Source organism: Gastrolobium bilobum, unplaced genomic scaffold (genome assembly GCF_033153095.1).
Source record: "Gastrolobium bilobum isolate Gb01-03AN ecotype WA unplaced genomic scaffold, APGP_CSIRO_Gbil_v1 utg2365, whole genome shotgun sequence".
NCBI classification, from domain to species: Eukaryota; Viridiplantae; Streptophyta; class Magnoliopsida; order Fabales; family Fabaceae; genus Gastrolobium; species Gastrolobium bilobum.
Genome location: NW_026899145.1, coordinates 587,039 through 610,651, shown reverse-complemented (window position 1 = coordinate 610,651; position 23,613 = coordinate 587,039). Strand labels below are relative to the sequence as shown.

The 23,613-nt window shown below is 35.0% G+C and overlaps 2 protein-coding genes across 2 annotated transcripts; one reads left to right on the top strand and one right to left on the bottom strand.

Annotated features, from left to right (window-relative positions):
- The first annotated feature begins 8,113 nt into the window (after positions 1–8,113).
- On the top strand, positions 8,114–11,368 carry LOC133287573 (transcription factor bHLH144). The gene is made up of 4 exons (XM_061485206.1): positions 8,114–8,252; positions 8,825–8,969; positions 9,318–9,505; positions 9,946–11,368. The coding sequence occupies exon 4, from the start codon at positions 10,252–10,254 to the stop codon at positions 10,966–10,968; it is 717 nt and encodes a 238-aa protein (XP_061341190.1). The 5' UTR covers positions 8,114–8,252; positions 8,825–8,969; positions 9,318–9,505; positions 9,946–10,251; the 3' UTR covers positions 10,969–11,368.
- A 1,812-nt stretch (positions 11,369–13,180) lies between these two features.
- LOC133287571 (tobamovirus multiplication protein 1-like) lies at positions 13,181–23,368 on the bottom strand. Its single transcript, XM_061485203.1, has 13 exons — positions 22,884–23,368; positions 22,189–22,239; positions 20,846–20,879; positions 18,791–18,877; positions 18,659–18,710; positions 17,110–17,284; positions 16,869–16,964; positions 16,474–16,534; positions 14,973–15,037; positions 14,627–14,701; positions 14,444–14,519; positions 14,058–14,224; positions 13,181–13,453 (listed from the first exon to the last, which is right to left on the bottom strand). Exons 1-13 carry the CDS (start codon positions 22,986–22,988, stop codon positions 13,430–13,432), a joined length of 1,068 nt encoding a protein of 355 aa, XP_061341187.1. The 5' UTR covers positions 22,989–23,368; the 3' UTR covers positions 13,181–13,429.
- Between the last annotated feature and the right edge of the window lie 245 nt (positions 23,369–23,613).

Here is a 23,613-nt window from a genome sequence, read left to right as displayed (position 1 = left end):
ATATATGACATAAACACGAATATCGACAAAAAAATTAATTTATTATTTTTTTAATAAAAAATTATGAAATTGTTGTTATTTTGAAAATAATTACGCATGTATTACATAATGTCACGCCCAGATTGGACGTCACATGTCACACCCCATGTAGGCGTCACCTCCACGTGGGTCACGCCTAAATGGGATGTGACCTGTAATGCCCAATTTAGGCATGACACATGTAAAAATGATGCTCAATTAGGGCATGAATGGTGCAAATATATCTATATAAACCCTTATAATTTTACTCACTCTTCACAACTCTTCTCTACCATCAATACTTACTTTTACATACAAAATATATCCACCATTTGTGTGCATATAACGTTGATCAAACAGTCTTTGAGGTTGACGAAGGATGTGATAGGTCATATTCAGTCAATATGCTAGAGAGGTTATGTTAATGTGGAAAGTTTAAGGCCTTCAAATACCTGTGTAGTCACGTTGCTGCTGCTTTAAGTGTTCGTTAGAATCCTTTCCAATACGTGGATGACGTATTCTTGACAACTAACTTGATTCAAACATATTCATTTCTGTGTAGCCAATTGGTAATGAAGAAGCTATTCCACCAAGTGTAGATGGTGCTTCCACCTGACACTTCTATGCTACGTGAAAAAGGTCGCCCAAGGTCCACTAGAATTCGTAATGAGATGGATGAAGTCAAGACAAGTCAAAGTCGTATTAGGTGTGGTATTTGCAAGCAGTGTGGCCATAATCGCGGGGCGTGTCCTAATCGCGAAGCAAACGATTGAATGGTTATGCTTAAAACTACGTTTTGTATGATAATGTCTTTTAATTCCAGTCGCAGTCTGTTAATCTATTTTTGTAACCCACGTCCGCTACCTATATTATATTTAGTCGGCAATTTTTGTATGCTATGTTGTTATCGTTATCATTCACCAAAACATATAGTCCACATCATATAAACATTACATAAGATAAAGACAGTCTATAAAATAAACATAGTCCATAATATATTCCAAAGTCCATAATATAGTCCACAGTCCATAAAATATATACAGTCCATGACAAAAAAGACTACAATGCATACACAACACAAAAACAATGCGACAAATACAGTCCACAAATAAAAAAAGAAAAGGCAAAGACTACAACCATGGTGGCCACGGCCATTGACGTGCATCGCGATCAGGCAGTATACGTTTGTCCCAAGCGTCGTCAACACCCTGTGTCGCAAGAGGTGGCGCTGGCGCTGGAGTCTGATAATCATCCATCGCTACATGCATAAAATCATTTGCTGTTGTACGTGGCTACATGGATGATGAGGTCCCAACTCCGTAAGAAGTGCATGCCCCGATGTACTAGGTTGCATGTGGGGTGATGATGCAGCGTGGGTCTGATGTGGAGTGTCATTTGTCTCCTGACTATCAAGGCTATCTGGGTCAAGGCCCAGCTCCGTGCACAATGCATGAATATACTCCTGAGTCCACTATGACATGTCTGGACTAAGACCCTCACCCTGCGTATAAGGCATGTCCCCCCTGCCATGGCCATCGGACTGGCATGAAGCACTTGCTCCTGTGAATCCATATATGGATGCTGAGACTCCGGCTGACTAAGTCCACCTTGCTGCTGAGATGGCTGATAATACATTGGCTATGACCCATACTTATGATAGGTAGAAATCTGATCCAAACCCAAATATAGAGAAGAATGTGGCACCTACCCATGTCAGATCTACCAGCGTGTGTACACTCACACAAATTCTTGAACAAGTGCGCTAGTACTGCAGACCCCCAACTATATCGGCCAACATCGCCAAACCCTTCTCCAAGCAACGGGACTAGGCGACAACCCATGTTGCTACCTCCTGATCTGTCGCATAGAAGCCAACACCCTAACATACGCGCAATATGCGCCTTTGTGAAAAAAAATCTCTCGGTCATGATCCCCAGCTACGTCTCCCCACCGGGAATACATTCGAACCAAGTACGAGATCTGTAAGTCGTCTGCGCCATGAAACTCACTCGCTGGAGTAGCACCAAAAATTGCCTCACAAACGGCCGGCCAATTCTCAGATGTAGATCCGTTAATGACTTGCCCGTTAGTAGACAATCTCAGTATACCAGCCACATCCTGCAAGGTGATACTCATCTGACCCTGTGTCATATGAAAGGTATGTGTCTCTGATCTCCATCTCTCAACCAGAGCACTAATCAATGCAGCATCAATCTGAAATACATAATACAATTATCACACGACATGTCATTAAATTGAATAACAATATAATACATTACATCCTAAAGTGCATACTTGAATATGTCGCATGCGTGCAATATGTATAAATCATGCCTAGGTCAGGTAATCGACGACCACATCTGGAATAGCACTAGCAGGTGGCCCCTATATCTTACCGCGTTGGGTCTTCAGCTGACGTACATGCTCCGTATTCCACACCCGCTGTGAAATATGTGCACTCTCTGTCATTTTTTGAAGGACCTCCCACCTATACGGCCCATGTATGATATACATACTAGGATCGGTAGGCTCTGGCTCGTGATCGAATGCAGAATCCTCAGATGATGATGAATCAGCCATGATAAAAAACTATGCAAAATATTAAATTTATTGTAACCGTTAATTTATAATCAAATTATATGTACAAGTGTAATACAACATTAAAAATAATTTAAAAACCAACTACTTACAATATGTAACAGTAATATATATTTAAAAATTAAGAAGACACCCCTACCAAATGAATCGTCCAAATTATAATCGTAATTTCAATTACTTTTAATATGTCACTATTCATTACCCAACTCACTATCAATTTTATTAAGCATATTCCTAAGTCACTAAATAATTCGTAAGTAAATAATATTATCATGGCTAGGTCACAAATTAATTCGTAAGTAATTAATTTGTAAAAATAATTTAAGCATATTCCTATCAATTTTATAATCAAGTTTATTAAGCATACACGAAATTCCACCAGATTACCAAATTTCTAAGTCAGTAATTAATTCGTAAGTAAATAATATTAATTTCTAAGTCACTACAACATTCCTAAGTCACTACAACATTCATAAGTCACTACAACATTTCTAAGTCACTGCAAAATTCTTAAGTCACTTGATATTTCTTGGTCACTAACAGTTTCCTAAGTCACTAATAAATTTGCAATTCACTAACATATTCCTGATCTATCACTGTAATTTAAACTTATACATAGTAGGTATTAAAATTTTACTTTTTTGATAGAGCTTCGCTAACCAATTTTCCACGGAAGGTAGAGAGCACCAACGTATTAAAGAGAAGTTAGAGAGAGTAAAATGGTAAAAATAGAAAATTTGTGGTATTTATAGGTTGCAGTGGATCACGCCTGTTTTGGGTATCACTGGTCACGCCTGGTTTAGGCGTGACCCACCAGGGAGTGAAGTCTGGTTTGGGCGTGACCCGTGCCGCCCAATCAGGACGTGACATTGTGCAATACATGCGTAATTATTTTCAAAACAGCAATAAATTTGTAATTTTTTTTGTTAAAAATGCAATCAATAAATTTTTTTGCCCACGAATATCCCTAATATAAATAGGAAATTTTGTGGTAGGCTATGTTGACATATTGTGTTAAAATCAATGTTATTAAACTCGACCCGGTCGAGGTACTGGGTCACTGGATCAACCGGTGGGTCACTGGTTTAATCGCATGACCCGATAAGTATATGCAAACCTGTAATATATACTGAAATACTTGTAAAAAAAATATCAATTCCAAATATTCTAATTTAAAAAGCAATAAATCATATACTATTGTCCAACAAAAGATAAAACAAATATATAATATTTGTCTAGTCCTTAAACACTTAATATCTATCTCAAGTCTAGAACAATAACTCTTGTCGATATCAAGAGAAAACAAACAAATCAAATTGCTAGCACAAAAACATATAATTATGCCCACGGAGGCAAAGTTGTGTCAATTAATTCATGCTCTCCTCCTTCATCAAATAAATCCAAAGCTTGACCAACATTGTCTTCAGTTTGATTTTCATTTTCCATGGTGTTGTCTTGTGCCTCATCTTCATCATCATCATCCAAATTTAATTGATCTAAAACAAATATTATTTTTTCATGTAAGTTAGTTATTAACATGAAGTAATCAAACAATCAAATAATCATAGAACAATAAGTAAACACACCATTATCATCTAGAGTTGGCTGAATGGACATATTTTAAAGCTCATTCCGTAAGGCTTCCATTTCTTCAGCTGTTAAGTATGATGGTGAATCCTCTAGTACCCAATTAGAGTGGTCCTCAAATGTTTCAAAATTTATTGGATCATAGTTTTGATTCTTCAGTTGATTCCTATGTTTATTAATTTGTCCAATTCTCAACATTGTATATCATAATATATTAGTTTCGATAACTAATATCTGTAATATCATGTATTCGCTAGTAGATCAGAGCAATAACAAATCTAAATCACCTAATGGCTGTCGTCTACGAAAAAAAAAAATATTTCATATGTACTAACTAGATCAGAGCAATAACAGATCTAAATCACCCAAAAATAGCAACACTAATTTAAAAACATAAAAATAAAAAGAAAGTTTAACTGGTGATCAGAAAGCTAATAAAAAGATTAAAACTTCACACATCAACAGGTTAATGATTATGAACCAGCACCAACACACACACAAAAAACATGCATAAAAGAAAAGAAAAAACGCAAAGTTAGGGGAACCTTACCAGAAGATCTAAACTAATTTGAGAAGGTTCTTGAGACTTAAAGTCAAGAACAATGCTTGAAACTTGAGTTGACGAACTTGCTCAATGTAGTTTGCTCAATGTCTCGCTGACGAACAGTGCTTGAAACTTGAGTTGAGACTTGAGAGGGTTTGAGACTAGGAATAAAGCAAGTCAGGTGATGTGACGATGTCGTATTAGTTTTTTTTTTTTAATGAATACGCATGACCCGTCCGATTTTTGTAAAACCCGTCCGGGTCACCGATTCTCCTAAAACCTGGCCGGTTCACACCGGTTCGTACCAATTCCATCACAAGTCCGATCCAACATACAAATCGGCCCGGTTTAGTGATCGGGTCACCGGTTTTCGGGCTGACCTGGCCGGGTCGGTTCGGTTTTGATAACACTGGTTAAAATTGTCACCTTTATTGCCAAGCCAACTATCTCAACTCGTGCAAACAAGCTTTATGAAATTATGGCATGGCTTTGTTTGCTAACATTTTCATGTGACTATACAATTAACTTTCAATTAAGAAGGAAAAATCCACCGCTTACATGTAAGTAACGATAAAAAAATATAACAAAATGATGTGGATGTAAGTACATGTAATTAATAGTAATTATGATCTAATGGCAAGTAACAAATCACCTATTTTTTCTGTAAATATTTAAAACATGAGATATGTTATTCTAACTACTATTTGTTATGCATATCTTTGCCCACCATTCTCCAATACCATTGGATCAGAATTTCAACTACATTTATTATCTCTCTCTCATATTGAGATTCTGATCTAACGATGTTGGAGAGTGATAGGCAAAGGTAGGCAAAAAAATGGTAAGTAGAATAACTTATCCCTTAAAACATAATCATTGTAATATAATTTTACATTTGTATAAGTTACTCTCTAAATTTTAATCAATTATTCCATTTGTATTTAACAATTCACATGATTGATAAATTAAAAATGCTAGATGCAAGTGGATAAACGATTAAAATTAGGTGTAAAGTTGTTTATTCGATATGCGAATAAGATGTTTTATACTAAATTTTAGTCATTAATAAATTCAAATTGTTATATATAAGTGTATAATGAATGACAAAGATTAATAGTGTAACTTACAATAAATATATACAGGGGCAGGATTTTTTTACACCAATATAAGAATAATAAATCTTACATTCAATCTTAACCATTGAATTTCGTGCATCTGACGGTCGTAATCTATTGAAAATTAATAATTAATTAGTGATCCAATCAATTACAATCGATTGATAGACGAAAATAAACAGTTAAAATTGAATGTAAGACTTATTATTCTTACACTGGTGTAAATTGATTTGTCTCATATATATATATATATATATATATATATATATATATGAGAAATATTACTCTCCTTTTACATAAGATAACTTTTCTCATGCTCTCTCACTTCAATTTTCGCACTCACTTTTTTCCCCTTATAATTGTGGGACCCATCCATTTTCTCTCCACACCATAAGATAACTATCTTATGTGAAAAGAGACTAATAAAGCCCTATATATATAGGGTTTAACGTTTTTCATGTTGTAAGAGATAAAATTTATTTCTTACATATATAAAAATATGTGGGGTCCATGTGGGTCTAAGTGAGAAGAAGAGAAAGAAAATAAAAATACGGGCCTAACACAATTTTATGTGTGTGTAAGAGAAAAATTTATCTATTTCTTATGAGGAAAAAATGTTTGTCCTTTTAAATGATATCACGTTGTGTCATTTTAGATTCTAACTATTGATTTCCGTCAATCAATGGTTATGATTTATTGGATTTTATTACGAATTACTAATTAATTAATAAGTTTGATCCAATAAATCATAACCGTTGATTTCCGTCAATCAACGGTTAGGATCTAAAATGACGCAAAGTTATATCCTTTAAAAGGATAAACACTTTCCCCTTCTTATAAGAAACAATATATATATGGGATAAGTTATTCTACCTACCATTTTTCTGCCTACCACCCTCCAACACCGTTACATCAGAATCTTAACGAACATTTATCTTTCTCTCTCTTCTCGAGATTATGATATAACGGTGTTGGAGGGTGGTAGGCAGAAAAATGATAGATAGAATAACTTATCCCTATATATATATATATATATATATATATATATATATATATATATATATATATATACAAAATTAATTCTCATGTCATTCATCCTTTGATTTCTATGCCTAACTTTTTTTTTGTAAAAAAAATATGGGCTCACCAATTTTGTTCTTTTCAGGAAGCTCTATACTTCCCTTGTTATAGGAGAAGTTTAAAACCCAAAATTTCATTTCTTTTACGTTTGTTTGTAAGTGCCAAACCCTCTATTACACATCTCTCACTCCCAATGATAGCTTTTGTGGAACTCCAACTTTAGATATCTGACAGATAAATTATACCACTCAAATTGAGGTGGTGTTTGGTTGGGGTATCTAAAAATATGCCTATGCAAGTAAAAGTGGCTAACTTAAAGACCCATGTTTGGTAGACGGTTTCCTTCACTTTCCCCATCAATTACATTTGCATAGCTTTCAGCTTTGTGTATTAGAAAGCAAGGCAAATTCACTGTCACGAAAGACAAATTGCACATGGTGTTTCAAACTTAGCCAGGGAAATGAAGGATCGGGCAAATGGCATCAGACCATAATACCCTCATCATCATACATGCAACCAAGTCTGGTTTCATCTCATCTAATAGTATGTTGGTACAGTGGCATGAAGAGAACAACTTCTGTAGAGTGGATTCAATTTGAAGAAAATGAGAATGCTCTTCTTGCATTAGATTATGGAACCAAACATCAACCTTTTTTATAGAGAGAATCATAGACTTCATATTCTAAAATCAAAATTTTTAAAAAACAAGGATATTTTCGTAATTGCCACTTATTTCCCCATCTATATTTTACCTCAAACCAAGTATAGACTTTATAAATCTTACCTAATTTGTTCGGTAAATTTTTTTCCAACCAAATAATTTTTTTTATATTTTTCTACCAAACTCATTTTCCTACCAAACTCATTTTCCTATTAATTACATTTATCTAATATTCAAAAAATTTATGCTCAACCAAATGTAATAAACCAATAAGTTATTAATAATTAACTACTATAATTAATTATTATAATAAATAATGCTTTCAAAACTTATTAATTAAGTGATGCTACATTTTATCTGCATTCCTCCATTCCAGAAATAAGCATTTGTCAAACCTCACGGCCCCACCCCCTCTTCACGCGTGCTCTAATCCAGCGGTCATCATCACACCCGCGATGAACGGAAGTGCATTTCCAAGTGCCATGCGGATCCGATCCAACGGCTCAGATTCTCTTTCATAATCTCCCTCACGCCTTCAAATCACTCCAAACGTATCTTCTTCGCCAAAAATCCATGCGTCTTCATCACAGCTCTTCTCAAATTCATCTTCAATTTCGTTTCTCATCTTCCTCTTCTACACAAACCCTAGGTCTAGCTCTGTCACTGTATTTTTTCCCCATTTTTCTTCCATTTTATATCATCAATTTTGCAAAAGCTGTTTGTTTTTTTGTTTGTTTCGTGCTCAGTGATTCCAGTTTGAAGATCTATTTCTTAAAGGGTCTTTTTTTTCCAAAGCAAAACATATGTATATGCTGAACTTTGCTTTACTTATAGCTCGGGTTTTCTTTTTGAATTTGATTCACTGATTTGGTATTCTGTTAAGTTTTGATGTAAAGTTTGGAACTTTGCTATGTAGTTGTCTGTGAAAACTCATTCAAGTTAATGGGTATGAAAGTTGAATATTGGATTCTGTGCTTGAAATTATTATTCAGGATTTTTTTGAGATCTCTTCGCTGTGTTTTTTTTTTTTTTTTTTAATTTTATTTTCAATTCTTGCAAAATGTGAACTAGGATAATAACTGTTCCTTATCTTTGTTCTTTTTTCTTTATTTTAATTTCTGGGAGCTAGATTGGAGTGAGGTACTCCTCACTTCTCTCGGTTCTTTTGTTATTGATGGTTGCTTTTGCATTTCAATTGAAGCGTTACTTTGACATTTTCAGGGCAGAGTTTTGGGTTTTTCTTTTCTGATAATCTGGAGTGGAGCTAAATCAAGATGCCGTGGGTTTCCTTGTTTGTGGATCACAATAGAAATTGTGTTAGCTTGGTGGTGTTTTTTCATGTGATTCTATAATTTAATTGGCTCAGGTGAGAGATTTTGTCCTGCCAAATCTGCTGCTATAGTTTATAGAATTTTATCTGTAAAATTAGTCCAGGTCATAGATTCTATATTCTAATCTAAATGTAATTAGAACTGTATTATTTTAATGCTTATTTCTTGCTTGGAAAGCAGAAATTATGGAGTCAAGTACAATTATTTTTGATTGATGGAGAACGTCTTATGGGCTCCTATGGCTTATAATTACTGTATATGAAACAATACACTGAATACAGCTGCTATAGTTTCATACTCTGAACATTATGTCTCCTCTTTCTATGCTGAATATCACTTTCACATTAACTCTGATATTCTTTGATGGTTTCTTGCTGCTGCAGGTGAATTCCCATTAGGTTATAAAGAAACTCCTTTATTAGTGTTTTTCCCTTTCATTACCAAAACCCTCGGGGGGATTGAGATGTGCTTTGAAATAGCGATAAAGAGACATAAAGCTGTGGAGGAAGTTGGGCACATTAAGATGAGTGTTGGAGTCATTGCGTACAATCAATTGATGTTAGTTTGCCAGGTAAATATTATTTTCTTCCTTTTTCTCAATTACCACGGAGAAGGTTGTGGGATTTGAACTTCAGATTGCATTTTGTAACTTCCCTCTGATGTTGCCTGGAAGACATTTGACTCTGTACCTTTAGCATGATATAAGAATATTGTGAGAAAGAGGATATATTTTTCTAGTTTCTAAAAGTATTGAAGGCTGAGCTCCATTATCTTGTTATGGCTAATGGCTTTATTAATCAACATGGATTGGAGGTTATTGATTACTTTTTGAAAATACATACTTTTTGAATGGGATGGAGGTTTTCTCTGGTCATATAAATTGTGTCTCTTATAGATTTGACAGTATTGAACACCACTGAATTCACTAATTGTCTCTATAACAGCCAAATCATTTTTGGTTTTTTCCCTGTACTATTACTACTGTTTATACCACATCATTTTCTTCTGCAGGCTGAGTATTTCCGTCAGTTGCTTAAGCCTGTTACGTAGTCTAGCATCGAGGGACATTGGTTTAGGGAGGGTTTACCTTGAATTGGACTCCATCATTAGAAGGCTGCAGAAAAGATGAAGTTTTAATTTGAAAAAGTTTCCATTTCTCGTTAGATGGAAATTGGAATCACCTTAGTACCTGCTGTTTAGTGTTTTCATTCCTTTAGGAACTTCCATCCAGCTTAAGTACAGAATAATAATTACCAGTTGCAGAGGCCAAAGCAGCATTGCTTGCTAGGATCTTAGTGTGGGTGAACAGATATTATAATGCAGACTCATGAATATGTTCTTGCGGGAAAGGTGGTACTTCCTTTGGCAGATGAAGCTGTTGATACTTGTATGCATGCTCCACTTGCTTCTGCCTTTGATGAAGTTTTACCTCCAGGTGTGAGGCAGATAAAGGCCGTTGAAAGATTTAAATTGCTGCCATCTGAGGTTTGCCCTAAGAATTTCATTATTTTTGATCAAACAGATCAACGAAGCAGGATTATGTTCCATCCTGCAATGACCTACAAATTCAATAATCATAACTTAAATGCTCATGCTACTTGTACTCAAAATTTTGAAAAGAATAAACTTAATCAAATGGAAAGAGCATTGTCATCTCATTTTGAAGAGGATTCTAAGGACATTGATGCATTGTTGAGCTTAGAAGTGGATGAACTAGAAGATTTTGATGAGGAAGAAGTTAGCACAGCAAGGACTCATGAAAATTATGAAAGTACATCTGATACTTGTTCCAGTTATTGCTCAAAATCAAGGAAGAAGAGGTTGTCATCGTCTTCCGGACAAAAGTCTTCAGGGACAAGGGGTTACTGCAATAGTGAAAGGAAACACCAGGAGATGAAGAGGATGATGAGGATATTGAGAAGTATTGTGCCTGGTGGAGGTAACCAAATGGATGCTGTTACTGTTTTAGACGAAGCTGTTAAATACCTGAAGTCTCTCAAGGTGGAAGTGGAGCAATTTGGAGTTGGACCATGACAATTTAAGTTGGACATACAAATGCTGTGGCTACAAGTTTAACTCCATTTCCCTCAACTCCATTTGTTACCCTCTTTGAATTATGAACCTTTCCAGCCTCGCTAGCCTACCTAGTTCCCTTTTATGGGAACAGGCATTGCAATGTAATAAGCTGCCACTGACATTTTACTTATTCAGGTCATGTAAGAAAATGCCATCGCAATTCTACTTTCGGTTTGTGTTTGGCAGTGTTGCTGCTTTATTCGTTCTCTGTATGAATGCTTCCTAAAACTCGTAATTTTTATTATGCATGTCATGGGCTATTTGATCATTTTACCCCTCGTTAATTAATTAATAATCATTTTGCTCCTGATTCGAAACTATCTACTAATCTGCCTCTCTTTAATCGACTACCTTGCATTTTTAATCGACTAAATAGTTGTTGGGAGATTTAATCGACTAAATCTCCCTACTTAATCGATTAAAAAATCATACTGACTTGTTTTCTTTTGTTGTCTGTTGGAAGATTTAGTCGATTAAATCTCCCAACAGTCATTTTTGTCTGTTTTGACCATTTAGTCGATTAAAAATGCAAGGTAGTCAATTAAAGAGAAGCAGATTGGTAGATAGTTTCGAATCAGGAGCAAAATGATTATTAATTAATTAATAAAGAGCAAAAGGGTGAAAAAGCCGCATGTCATGTCATGTCACGTATGCTCAATACATTTATATGACCGATAATGTCCTCTGTTTAATCCTTGTTCTCTCAATGTCTCACAGTAACCTTGGTTACATTTAAATTTTTGTAAGATGCCTGCGTGCTACTTTCATTTTTGCATTGGATTTCATCTGACGAGTGCACTCCGTTAAAGCATACTTCTTGCAATGTTGACCTCATCGAGTATTTATAGTGGTCTTAGACCACGTTACCAAGCTAAAAGTTATTATTTAGAAAGAACCCCCAAATTTTTATTGATACTTTACCGACTTAGGCACATTTGGATGAGCTTTCCCAAAAAGTGTTTTTTATATCTTGTTTATTTTAGATGTGTTTTTTTTTTTTACAAAAACTAAAGTTATTTAGATTTTAAAAAAAATATTTGGCTTTTGCCTTTTACTTTAAAAAAAAAAAAACAGATTTTTGACTTTTTTTTATTACTTTTGCTTTAAAAGCAGCAAACAAATTTTTTCTAAAAATAAAAAAAGCTTTTGGAGGGAAAAAATCTTTATCCAAACGGGCATGAGCATGAAGCAATGATAAAATTGCTTCACTTTGACTAAAAAATCATCCGTCCAAATTTCAAAAATAATTTCATTACAGATATACAAGAGTAAGATTAATTGATCTCACCCTGGTCGAGATTTAATAGGAAATAGTTATTTATTTATGCTCAAATTTCTGTTTTAGGTCTGGTCATCCTTTATTGTAAGAAACACAGATCATTGTAATGCATGCATTGAATGTAAGTTGCAATGCTCCTGGCCCCAATTTTGCAGTGTTAGGGACGCATCCCTGAACACTTTTTTCAGTGCTAACCACAGCCTTACATTCAAATTCCATCTAGTTGCCTAACCATGGCCTTACATTTAAATTCCAAACAATACAACCTTTATTTGGCTATTGTTTTGTGATTTACTGAACAAATTATTATTATTTAAATGGCGATTCTAGCATAACTTGAAAATCGTGGATCTGATTATGCATCTAAATGTAAGCTTAATAAGCACCAGCTGAGATAATAATTGAGAGCTAAACAGAAAGGTACAAGCATCTCTTATTTTGGAATTGTAGGTGCCCTGACAAAGTTGAGGGTAGGAGCTAAAGAACATCTCACCCACTACCAAGCACATGGATCAATTAGTATAAAATTGTTCCAACTTAATAAGTCTCGAATTCGAGTCCTGGATATTCAATTGTGTTAAAACTTGATAAGAAAGAGCTTTATTACCCTTGTAATCGTGCTCGGTTCAAATCCAGATTAGTCGATGCCCATTGTCAACTAGATACCAGATGATTTATACAAAAAATAAAAATAAAAAAAATCCATGTGGCCTAATTAAATCTAGGTAATCAAGTAACTAGTAAGTCAGAGCATGACTTTACTCAGGGTAGAAAAAGCTGATCTCAGAACATTGATTCAGCTTGCAAGCAGGACAGAAGAACACGCTCACTTTGCAACACTTACGTTCACATCAGACAAGAGTTCTTCAAACTCTATAAAATAACCAACCACTGCCATAGTAACATTCCAAAATTTGTATAGAAGGAAAGAATTTTTCATATATCAAATTGCTACTATATACATTTAGATTTAAAATGTATATACTGTGGGAATTAGCAACCTTAGGCCCTAAAGCGTTTACATCCACCAGCGTCATTTTCTCTCATCTCCGCTCCAGGATTAAACATATTCTGAATAAATTCCAATACGCTGCCCAAGCTTCAGCAGAACAAGATACATTTGCAAAGGTTAACACACAGTTATATAGGACTCGCTCTTGATGTCTGCAACAATAACAAAGCCTATGTCACTAACACTTCATTATGTAAGTTAGTCTGCAACAAAGTCACAGGTACGGAGAAAACAAGAGAAAATATGCATAGAAAAGATTTGAATTAACTCACAGGAAGCTAGCTCCAACAGGGGAATAAAGGTACAACATGTGTTATAAAGATAAAGAATGACAACAATAAAAACCGGCAAGGTGCGACAAACACACACACATGCGCACGCGCACTAATAAATGAACTAGCAAGAGGTTCACTAAACAGTTTTTTTTTGCCTAATTTATTGACATCAAATATTCTGCATAGGTGTACTACTTATGTATTATGCTCAATCATCATTTAAGTTCACCTTGTGCGATGACACTCATCAGAAACAAGAAGATTGTGTATCTTAAAGTGCTTGAGCAATACATATAAAAAATATATTTTTCTGCTGATGAAGGAAAAGATAAGGAAAGAGAATTCAGCAAATTATGTGAAAGAGTTTGCACATTGTAAATCAAGCTTAAAGACTTCATCATATATGTGTAGTCAGATCAGCAATTGAATACTGCATAGATAATTTATCCAAAGGGAGACTGGGAAGCATGTGATGTAGGACCTGGTTTTGCATGCTTGTTGCCGTAGTCCAGCGCTGAGGATGATCAATTGCAACTGAACTATCAGCAACAAAAGCTAATGTCCTTGATTCTTCTACTATGTCAGCAGCTTCTATAGGTGGTAATTCTCTCATTACCCACAGTACCACTGCTGAAGGTATTGATGAGCCTGGAAAAAGTGTCAGCCTCATTTAAAGGAGATGAAACCACTTCAGAAAGCAATTGCCAATTGTATACTATGTTAACGTTGAATGGAAAACATAAACCAAGTTTTAGACTGCAAGCTATGTAAAACTATTTCAAATACTGTCATCACTCCTGAAAGTGAATGAATAAAGATTCCTGTAACTGAACTATGAGAACTGATAACTACATTAATAGCACATACCTACAAAATAATACAAAATGAGTAAAAGAGAGGTGTAAACATCATTCAGAGGCCGCTGACGCCAGTTATACAGCATCTGTAAGAATAAAATAATAATGTGATGGGAAAGTTCAGGAAATCTCAAACTTTTTATCAAGAAAAAGGACAAAGAACAACTCTTGCACCCAGTTAAATCATACATACAGGAATGTCGGTTAAAAGTTCTACACAGGAGCTTGATGTGAAGCATAGTACAGAGATAGTAGTTAAACCTGCAACCTGAAAATTGAATACTTCAATTATATATTTAAATTTAATGCACAGACATGTAAAAGAGCACAAGCCTGTGTTTCTCAGTCTCTCTCTCTCTCTCTATATAGATTCAAATGAAGCACCTAATTGACGCTTCAGATGAAAACGTAGATAAAGTGCTGGCAGCCGTGGGTGGGCACCCAGCAGCTGGCAGACCACCATGCCCTTAAAAAAAATTAAGGTCACCCAAAAATGCTATTTATTTTTTAATACTCCAGTGGAAACAGCAATGCAGTACCTTCCACATTTCAGATGAAGGTTTCTCTGCTCTAACTTTGCTCATCTTCAAGCATAATAGGATTCCTGTAAGAAAAACACCACGAAATAAATGAAAGGTTTGTCTAAAAAGCCAGGCATCTCACTACTCACTATTCATCAACACTTCAACTAAAAAAATTAAAATTAAAATCGTGACTTGTACTTTTTCAAATTTCCCAAAGCTTGTCATGTAATGAAATTTTATTTTCAAATGGAAATTTCCTCTCCGTGATATTAATGTAGGTTGAAAAAGAGATGAAAACCTTTTCTTTCATCTGTATTCAAGCTGAGTGTAGTTTATGCATTAGCCTAATTTTGCTCAATTGGAGGTAGTGAATGACCATAACTTTAAGACAGCTTAGAGATGTAACATTAGTATGTTATTCTTCCTGTGCTGTTATTGTGTAATTGGGAGCAAAACATTCAAGACATAAAATTCTGTCACAGAACAGAAAGCAACTTTTTGGGTTGCAGGAACCTCAGCCTCTCAGAAGATGGAAAGTTCACCAGCCCCCATTATAGACTGGAGTTTGGAATTTTTCACTCCGTACGATACTATGATATGAATACTAACCAAGCTAGAGCTATCTGTAGATGGTTCAAAGTGAGTATAGATAATGCTTAAAAACTTTTTTTCAACCTGGCAACTAATCTATATTTCCTATTTTCCTTATATTAGCATTAGCTATATAAATTAATAGGCCTGACACATGCCTTTTGACTTTTTAAATAAGCCAGGCCAAACCTATAATGTATCCTATACCAGGCTAATAGGCCAGGCCAGGCCAAAACATTTTGTATAGGTTTGGCCTATTTAGAATAAAGTCTAACCCGACCCAACCCATTTACACCCCCTAAACAAACAAAGTATGTTACCACAACAGCAACCATTTTTTTTTTTTTTTTTTTGATAACATTAAGGGGCGAAGCCCCAGCAACCATTTTTTTAACTGCATATGTTGATTATACAGGGAGACGAACCGGAGCAATGGTAAAGTTGTTCTTTCATGACTGAAAAGTCACGGGTTCAATTCCATGAAACAACCTCTTTGCAATTATGTAAGGGTAAAGCTGCGTACAAGGATTGCCTCCACCTCACACTAGCTAGTTGGGTTTAATGGGAAGTGAATTTTTTTTTTTTTTTATATGTTGATTATAATTTTTGTCTTCTATATTTTTGTTTTTGTAAATAATAAGGAATAATAATCCAAATATAAAAGGAGAGTTTAAAATTGTAAAATGCAGTGTCACATGGCAAGAAACATATGCATTAAGTGGAATCTAAATTCATCTGATTTGACAATAAACATGCCTTCTAGATAATCAGCTGAATAGATTTCCAGGTTCAATAATCGCTTAATAGTGATGCATTTACACATACAAACGCATAAAGTAGTACATTCACCCAAGCAAAAGAATTTAATCAAACTCAAATCAACCGGAACGTAGAATGGAAAACTACTAGAATGGGAGCTGCTCACCATAACACGCTAATGCTACTCCCAACAAAAGCATTCCAATAGCAGAAAGATCTAAATAAACCTGCATAATATTTTCAGTCACCAAACCATGCTTGAAAGCATTTTGAAAGACTATATCAAAGGAACATCCATAATTCATGAACAATCACCATATTTAAAAGACAGATTCTCACACATCTGAACAACTATGGTAGCTAAGCTTGAGTACACTCTAGGCTAATTGAACTGATGATACTAATACGTAAGCACCAGTGCTTCGCCAATACTAGCATTTACTTCATCCAATACTGTATAATGTATTATGTCATGAATTAAATCCTCAGGAAGTCCCTTTAGATCTAAGTCCTATTTAATGGATAGATAATAAAATAAAACGAATATTACTGTGCCCATACCCGAGCTGCCACTTCAGAATCAATGGGATTACTTCCCAGCCCAATCCAGATTGTTACAGCAAATGCCATCACGATGATGAAAATTAGCAATGTAACCTGGTGAATCATGCCTGAGTTATTTGAAGGAAATAATATGTACAGTAAATAGATGACTGTCAAAAGAAAAGTATTAAAATGATACCACAAAAATCAGGACTACATGAGAAGAAATTCAAGAAGAAACATTCATTGTTTCCCATACCAAAATCACAATCTTTTGCCGATTTCCTATACGAGCAAACCGAACAGGAAGGCACTTTCTATGCCTATCCATGCTTCCTAAATTTGATTCGTTTGAAGTCTTTCTTAGCAAAGGTATCTCAGAAAAACTTCCTTCATAGTCATCGTCATCATCTGGTTGATGGCAAAGGTCAACCCTGTAAAAGGGAACCCATGTGCAATGTAGAAATGAATTCATATTTGGCAGAAACAATAATGCAATAGCTTATATAATATAGCACTGCAAAAGGGTACTTTTCAATTCTCATTCAATAAAGCACTGCATTTTCATGTCAATGTTAGCAGGTAACTTGTAGAGTTAGATGATCAAATATATATGCAAGCTGCCAACGGGCTACCACCTCCTCCCTATCCCCCAACCACCACCACCAAAACATACATCTTGACTGCCTTGAATTTTCACAATTTTTTAACTTTTGCATTGTAAAGAACCAATTCAACCCAAAAGTTTAAGCTATTAGCTGAAGGCCATATTAATGATTTTATATTTCTCTAATACACTCTCTCACACGAGAGCCCATTGGACTTGAAGAGTGGACAATGCACAGACCCACCTTTCTGTGCTGAAAAAACTCCATTATATTTTGTTTATTAATAGGATAGGGGGGCGATAAGGATCAAATTTGTGACCACTTGGTCATATAGGCTTTGATACCATGTAAAGAACCAATTCAACCCAAAAGCTTAAGTTGTTAGGTAAATGCCACATTAATGATTTATATTTCTCTAACATAAAATCATGCATGCATCCACAAAAAAAATTACAATAAAGCTTTTGTATCATTAATGTCACTGTTAGTCGTTCTAAGGTTGTGATTTATTTTGTAGCCAAATTTTTTTATCCTAACATGATTTTACATATAGAAAAGGAAATAATAAAATATTAAATTTTCCACCAAAAAAATATTGAATTTTAATATTAGTGTATACTATTTTGGTTGCATAGTATTTATTTGGTGGAGTCTAACATATAATTTCTACTTTTGACGGTATACATATCATATTATACTTTTAAGTTTAACCAAGTTTATGTATAAGTAAACCAACTCTAGAGTCCAGTTTAACCTCTAATTATAAATAGTTAACACAGAATAAAAGTGGTTTGATTCACAAAATGCCAGCAAAAGAAATCAGACACCAACACTACCCATCTCATAGAACCAAACATAAATGACAGTCTGTAACATCTAAGAGGCTATGTAGCTCATACAAAAGTATGCATATGCCATTTTAAAAAAAGCATGCTTGTTTGTGGGTATATACTAATAATAAAGTAGCCTGAGTTGCAGTCTTTTTGCCATAAACAATAATTCACTACTACAGTTGTAAGAAGATGGAAAATGAAAGAAAAGTGATAAACAAACAACATAAGTAAAGACAAATATGAAATCGATAGCAATAGACGCCTAAAGAGCCATTGTAAGTACTTGTTAAATTAATTTTTTTCTAGCAAATACTGTTTAGGTGGTAAAACAAATTTAAATATCTTAACAATAAGCAAGATTACATACCAGAAGGATAAAAGAAGAAGAAATGCTGCAAAAAAAAGTACTTTGGGGAAAGCTGCAAAACAATTTTCAACAGTTCAAACATTTTAATCAAGGATACCACTGCTGTCTAGTCAGTAAAGAATGGAGACATACCCATAAAGATAAAACCACAAGAATGTGACCAACATGTCCATCCCTTGCAAGCAGCAACAAGTGTCAATGCCAAATAAACCAAGTAACCTGAAATTTGAAATTCCAAATTGAATAGCTTGGAAATCAAGAGAAAACAAAGGGGCAGGGGTATATGAATTAGTGCTAGCTCAAAGTTCATTCAGCAAAGCATGCAACTTGCCAAAAGATTATTATCTTTTCTGCATAGAATAACTGCATGCATAAAACAAGGTGATTTTAAATTAGGCTCAACCTACTCTTAGGCTAAAACAGACTTAGACTGCTTGGGTGGGCAGGCAAGCAACACATGAGATCAGCCTTAACAACATTGGAAGGCCAAAATACCAAGTTTTCAATTATGATGAAGAAGCCTAAGCAATGAACTCACCCCAATAAAATTATCTCAAAATTGGTACACCATTTTAATTGCACAGTCAAATTTGTCACAACCTAACCAAAGATACTCAAAGCATATTTTTCTTAGACGAGCAAGATTCTCAATGAACTCCGCCTATGTATGTATACATGCATGCATGGCCCGTCTAGAGGTGGCAAAGTGGGCGCCCCGCCTCGCCCCGCCCCGCCATCAACCCGCCAAAAAATGAGTCAGCCCGCCCCGCTCCGCTTTTGAAAGTGGGCTGAAAAACTCAACCCGCCCCGCCCCGTTTGGCGGGTTGGCCTATGCCCGCTATCAACCTGCCAAAAAATGAGCCCGCCTCGCCCCGCTTTTGAGATGGGTTGAAAAACTCAGCCCGCCGAGCCGAGCCCGTTTTGCCGGCTCTAGGCCCGTCCCAAATCAGGGTAAAGGAGGAGGGTTGACGTCAGGTGTAGTTAGCTGGCCGCAAAAGAAAATAGCTATCTATATGAGCAAGATTCTCAATTGGCTCTGCCTCTCATTGTGCAATAGATAAGGGGTGGGATTAACTGAAACAAGTCTAACACTCGAGTAATTGACCTATTCCATTTATAAATTAACTTCTAATTAATATGAAATAGCATGATTTCCATTATGTAAGTTTTTAATCCACAAGTAGTTTTGGTGAAATATTTATCCTACAAAAAGTTATTAAATGATGAAATTTCAATTTAATTTTACACTATATACTCACAGACATGGAGAGGGGGAGAGAGAGAGATATATATATATATAAGGGAAGTTTAATACTTTGTTGTATTTTTAATTTATTGTATCATTTTTCTTTTAACGTCCTTTTCTTACTGTATTAGGTGTATAGTTAATAATGTAGTACTGGATACAGTGTATAATTCCTTGAGTGGTTGTTAGCTGTCAACCACTCTCTGTTTAGCTTGTTAGGTGCTGAGCCATCATCTCAGTCACCTTTTCTTCTTTATACATATGCACAGAGCCTTTGTACGATTCATTATGACAATTCAATGAAAGTATGGAACTTTCGCAATCTTCTCTCTCTCTCTCTCTCTCTCTCTCTCTTTTCCAGTGACACTCGAATGGTGTCAAGGAAAACAGAAGTCAAGTATCAAGCATATCCGATATCATCCCTCAAAACTTATGCAAATAGTATAAGACGTAATAGAACTACAGTGGAAGTCCTACAGTGGAAGTCTGGTAGAGTAACTCTTAGAAATAAGACCATTTCTGACAAGGTATTATCCAAAACAAAATGCAATAAAATAATGGGCAAAAAATCAAGAACATAATTAGGAAAAACAGGTCAAACTGTTTAAGTACAAAGCTACCCTCAGGCAATTCAAAACTTCAAAATCAGAAGTACTAAAGAACATGAAAACAATTAAAAAGTTATGAAGCTTTCTGATGAAATGGCATAGTTATGTAAAAATCTATCTAAATCCAATCATTATCAACTGTAACAAGAAAGTAATTAATAAAGAATCAGGATGGACTCACATATTGTTTCAAACTATGAAATGCTAAAAGGGTAAACTTAACCATAAAAAATTGAGGAAATGATAATAAATAATTAACACAACCTACACTATGTATATCGTGTTAAGCACATAATAAAAACATTTGAACATCAAAAGTAAAATATAACTAACCCCAATTAGAAGAGCCAATCAATAGATGGAACACCTGCAACCCATCATATTTATATCTCATGAGAAGTTAATATATATAAACAGAAGCAGGTATTGTAGCAAGCAATATGCCTTGAGCAATGAGTGAATGAAAACTAAACATCCATAAAAAATTATATATTCATAAAAACTCAAAGAATAAATAATAGAAGTAACATATTCCTATGCACAATATACAAATTCCTAGCTGTATTGCAATATCCTTCCCCATGTCTATCCTTTCTTGTTATGGGGACAGCTCTAAGATTAGCTATTTCAAAGACACATGGACATTACATTTGAGACCATAATTTGTTGCATTCACCATTTAAGATTCAAATATATATATATAGAGGCAAGATCCTTTGACACCGGTGTCAAATTTGAAATTTGACACCTCATGTGAGAGCCGTTAAATCAAAAAAGATCAATGGTGTCACATGCTTACAAATCAGAGTCGTCGATCTTTTTTGATCTAATGGTTCTCAGATGAGGTGTCAAACTTTAAATTTGACACTGGTGTCAAAGGATCCTATCTCATATATATATATAGGGAAAAACTACTCTTATGCTACATGTGTTACACACCCTTCGATAACTGTGCCACCTTTTTCTTTTCTTTTCTTTTTATTTCTCAGATGGTGGAGCCCACAAATTTATCTCTATGACATGAGATAACTTATCTCCTTTAACATAAGATTAATGAAATCCATATATATGGGACAGGTTACGTTTACAACTTTTTTTGTTTACAACTCTTACAACCTCAACTATGTTCTCCCGGGGGTACACTACCCAGTAGTGTACTCCCGGGAGAACATAGTTGAGGTTGTAAGAGTTGTAAACAAAAAAAAATTGTAAACGTAACCCTCCCCTATATATATATATATATATATATATATAATGCCCCACACCACCAGCAGAATTTATAAAGGAAAAATGGTGAAAAATAGGGCTTTTGAACTCTGAAGCAAGGGTGCCAGATATTTCCTTCTGGGAATTACTAACAGATAGTTACTTTAGTAGTTATAAAAGCATATTCCTCAAGCCTTTACTATAAACACACTGGATCATCGATTCATATTCTAATGCTCTAATGAATGTTGAACTGAAAATCCTCTCAAATCTTGGTAACTGCTGTAGCAAGGACATAATTCTAACAGAAAAGCTATATGCAGTGAGACTAAAGTCCTAACCACTAAGTGTTGGCCATTCATTTATTACTTATTACATTTATAAGTTATAACTTAAACAAGTTCATCCATTCAGAAAAGCTCAGGTCATTGTAGCAGTCTCACATGTATTAGCTTGGAAAATGCACTTACTTTTTGCCGAGTCCAGCCAAGCTGTAAATTCCTCAAGTGAATCCTCAGCAACTAAGGCACCCAAAAATAAAAATAAAAATGACAATGAGTAAAGGCAAAGAACTTCAGTACTTCACACTTTAGCACAAGGAGCTTAATATCTCAAATCAATGTTGCGAGTATTATCCCAAACTCCTAAACTGAATGTTGATCAAGTGCAACTACACAAGTCAACTAGAAAATAGAAATACAATTAAAATTAAGTTAAATTTAACTATGACACCAAGCTACCCAATTTTTCCATGTCAACAGAAATCACTGCTTATTAAACACAGTATACTTCCTATGCTAATTCTTCCTTACTCAAATGGTGTCAATGAAGGTAATCAATTGAATATTAGAAATAACATTTTAAAGTAAAAAAGGCCCAATTGTTAGGCCAAGTACTCAGGGGATTAGAAAACAATATAAAGGCTCAGAATATCAAGTGATTGAATTTGACAAACTGCCATCACCAGCAACATATGGTAAGACATGATAATAGAGAAGTAGTAGTCAAAATTTTCATAATGCATGTTTCAAAATCTCAACCTATTCTCCCAAATTCCACACATTTTCGCACTCCACAATCACCCATTACACATTCCTATTTCCCCACGAATTAGACGAAAAACCCAAATTGCCTAGAACAAAGAAAATGCAAATGCAAAACGAACCTGAAAAGAAGCAAGGAAAGCAATAGTTGCGGCAACAAGAGCGAGACCGACATTGACAGCAAGCAAGAGCCGCGGAAAACAGTGGCCGACTCTGAATTCCGACATGGTCCCAAGTTGTGAGCTGTTTTTTTTTTTGTCCTACCAACCACCAACAACGTGTTTGCGTTCGAAAGACACGGAAAATAGAAGCAGATTGTGTTTCAGTTTTACTCTCATGGAGATCTATGCATGTACGAGAGATTCAGAGTAACAACACCAACGACAACAACTGTGTGTTTGGGTTTCGCTGATTTCGTGGAAGGGCATTGATGGTAAAAATAAGATGAATCTGTGATAAGAGTGAGAGGAATTAAGGTTGTGTTTGTGTGGAGAAAAAACACCTTCCTTCCCTTTCTCTCTCTCTATCTCTCTCTCTCTTTTTTTTTTCTTCTTTTCGTTTTGTTATCTGTCGCTTTTTCAGGCCTTTAAACCCTCATCCCTCCCTTTCTTTCACTCCATGCTTTGACTCTATTAATGTCACGTGTTTTTGTTTTCTTCTTAAAAACACTAATATAAAATAGTGTACCACTTCTTTGCCCGATCAACTATGGTAATCGTAATCGGTGTGCAAATTGACTCAACTCCTTTAGGTGTTTGGTTCAAGTTTTTGGAGAGGATTACCGGTAATCCTTCTTTGGTAAATGTAATTACTACGTTTGGTAGAAGGAATAAATTACGATTCCCGGATATC

What these genes read in the sequence shown, in the direction of transcription:
- LOC133287573 (XM_061485206.1), top strand. Translation starts at nt 10,252, where the DNA reads ATGCAGACTCATGAATATGTTCTTGCGGGAAAGGTGGTACTTCCTTTG.
- LOC133287571 (XM_061485203.1), bottom strand. Translation starts at nt 22,988, where the DNA reads ATGTCGGAATTCAGAGTCGGCCACTGTTTTCCGCGGCTCTTGCTTGCT. An exon ending in AACTTTTAACCGACATTCCT is followed by an intron (nt 14,520 to 14,626) that starts GTATGTATGATT and finishes TTATTCTTACAG; the next exon opens with ATGCTGTATAACTGGCGTCA. An exon ending in CAACAAGCATGCAAAACCAG is followed by an intron (nt 13,454 to 14,057) that starts GTCCTACATCAC and finishes TTATTGTTGCAG; the next exon opens with ACATCAAGAGCGAGTCCTAT.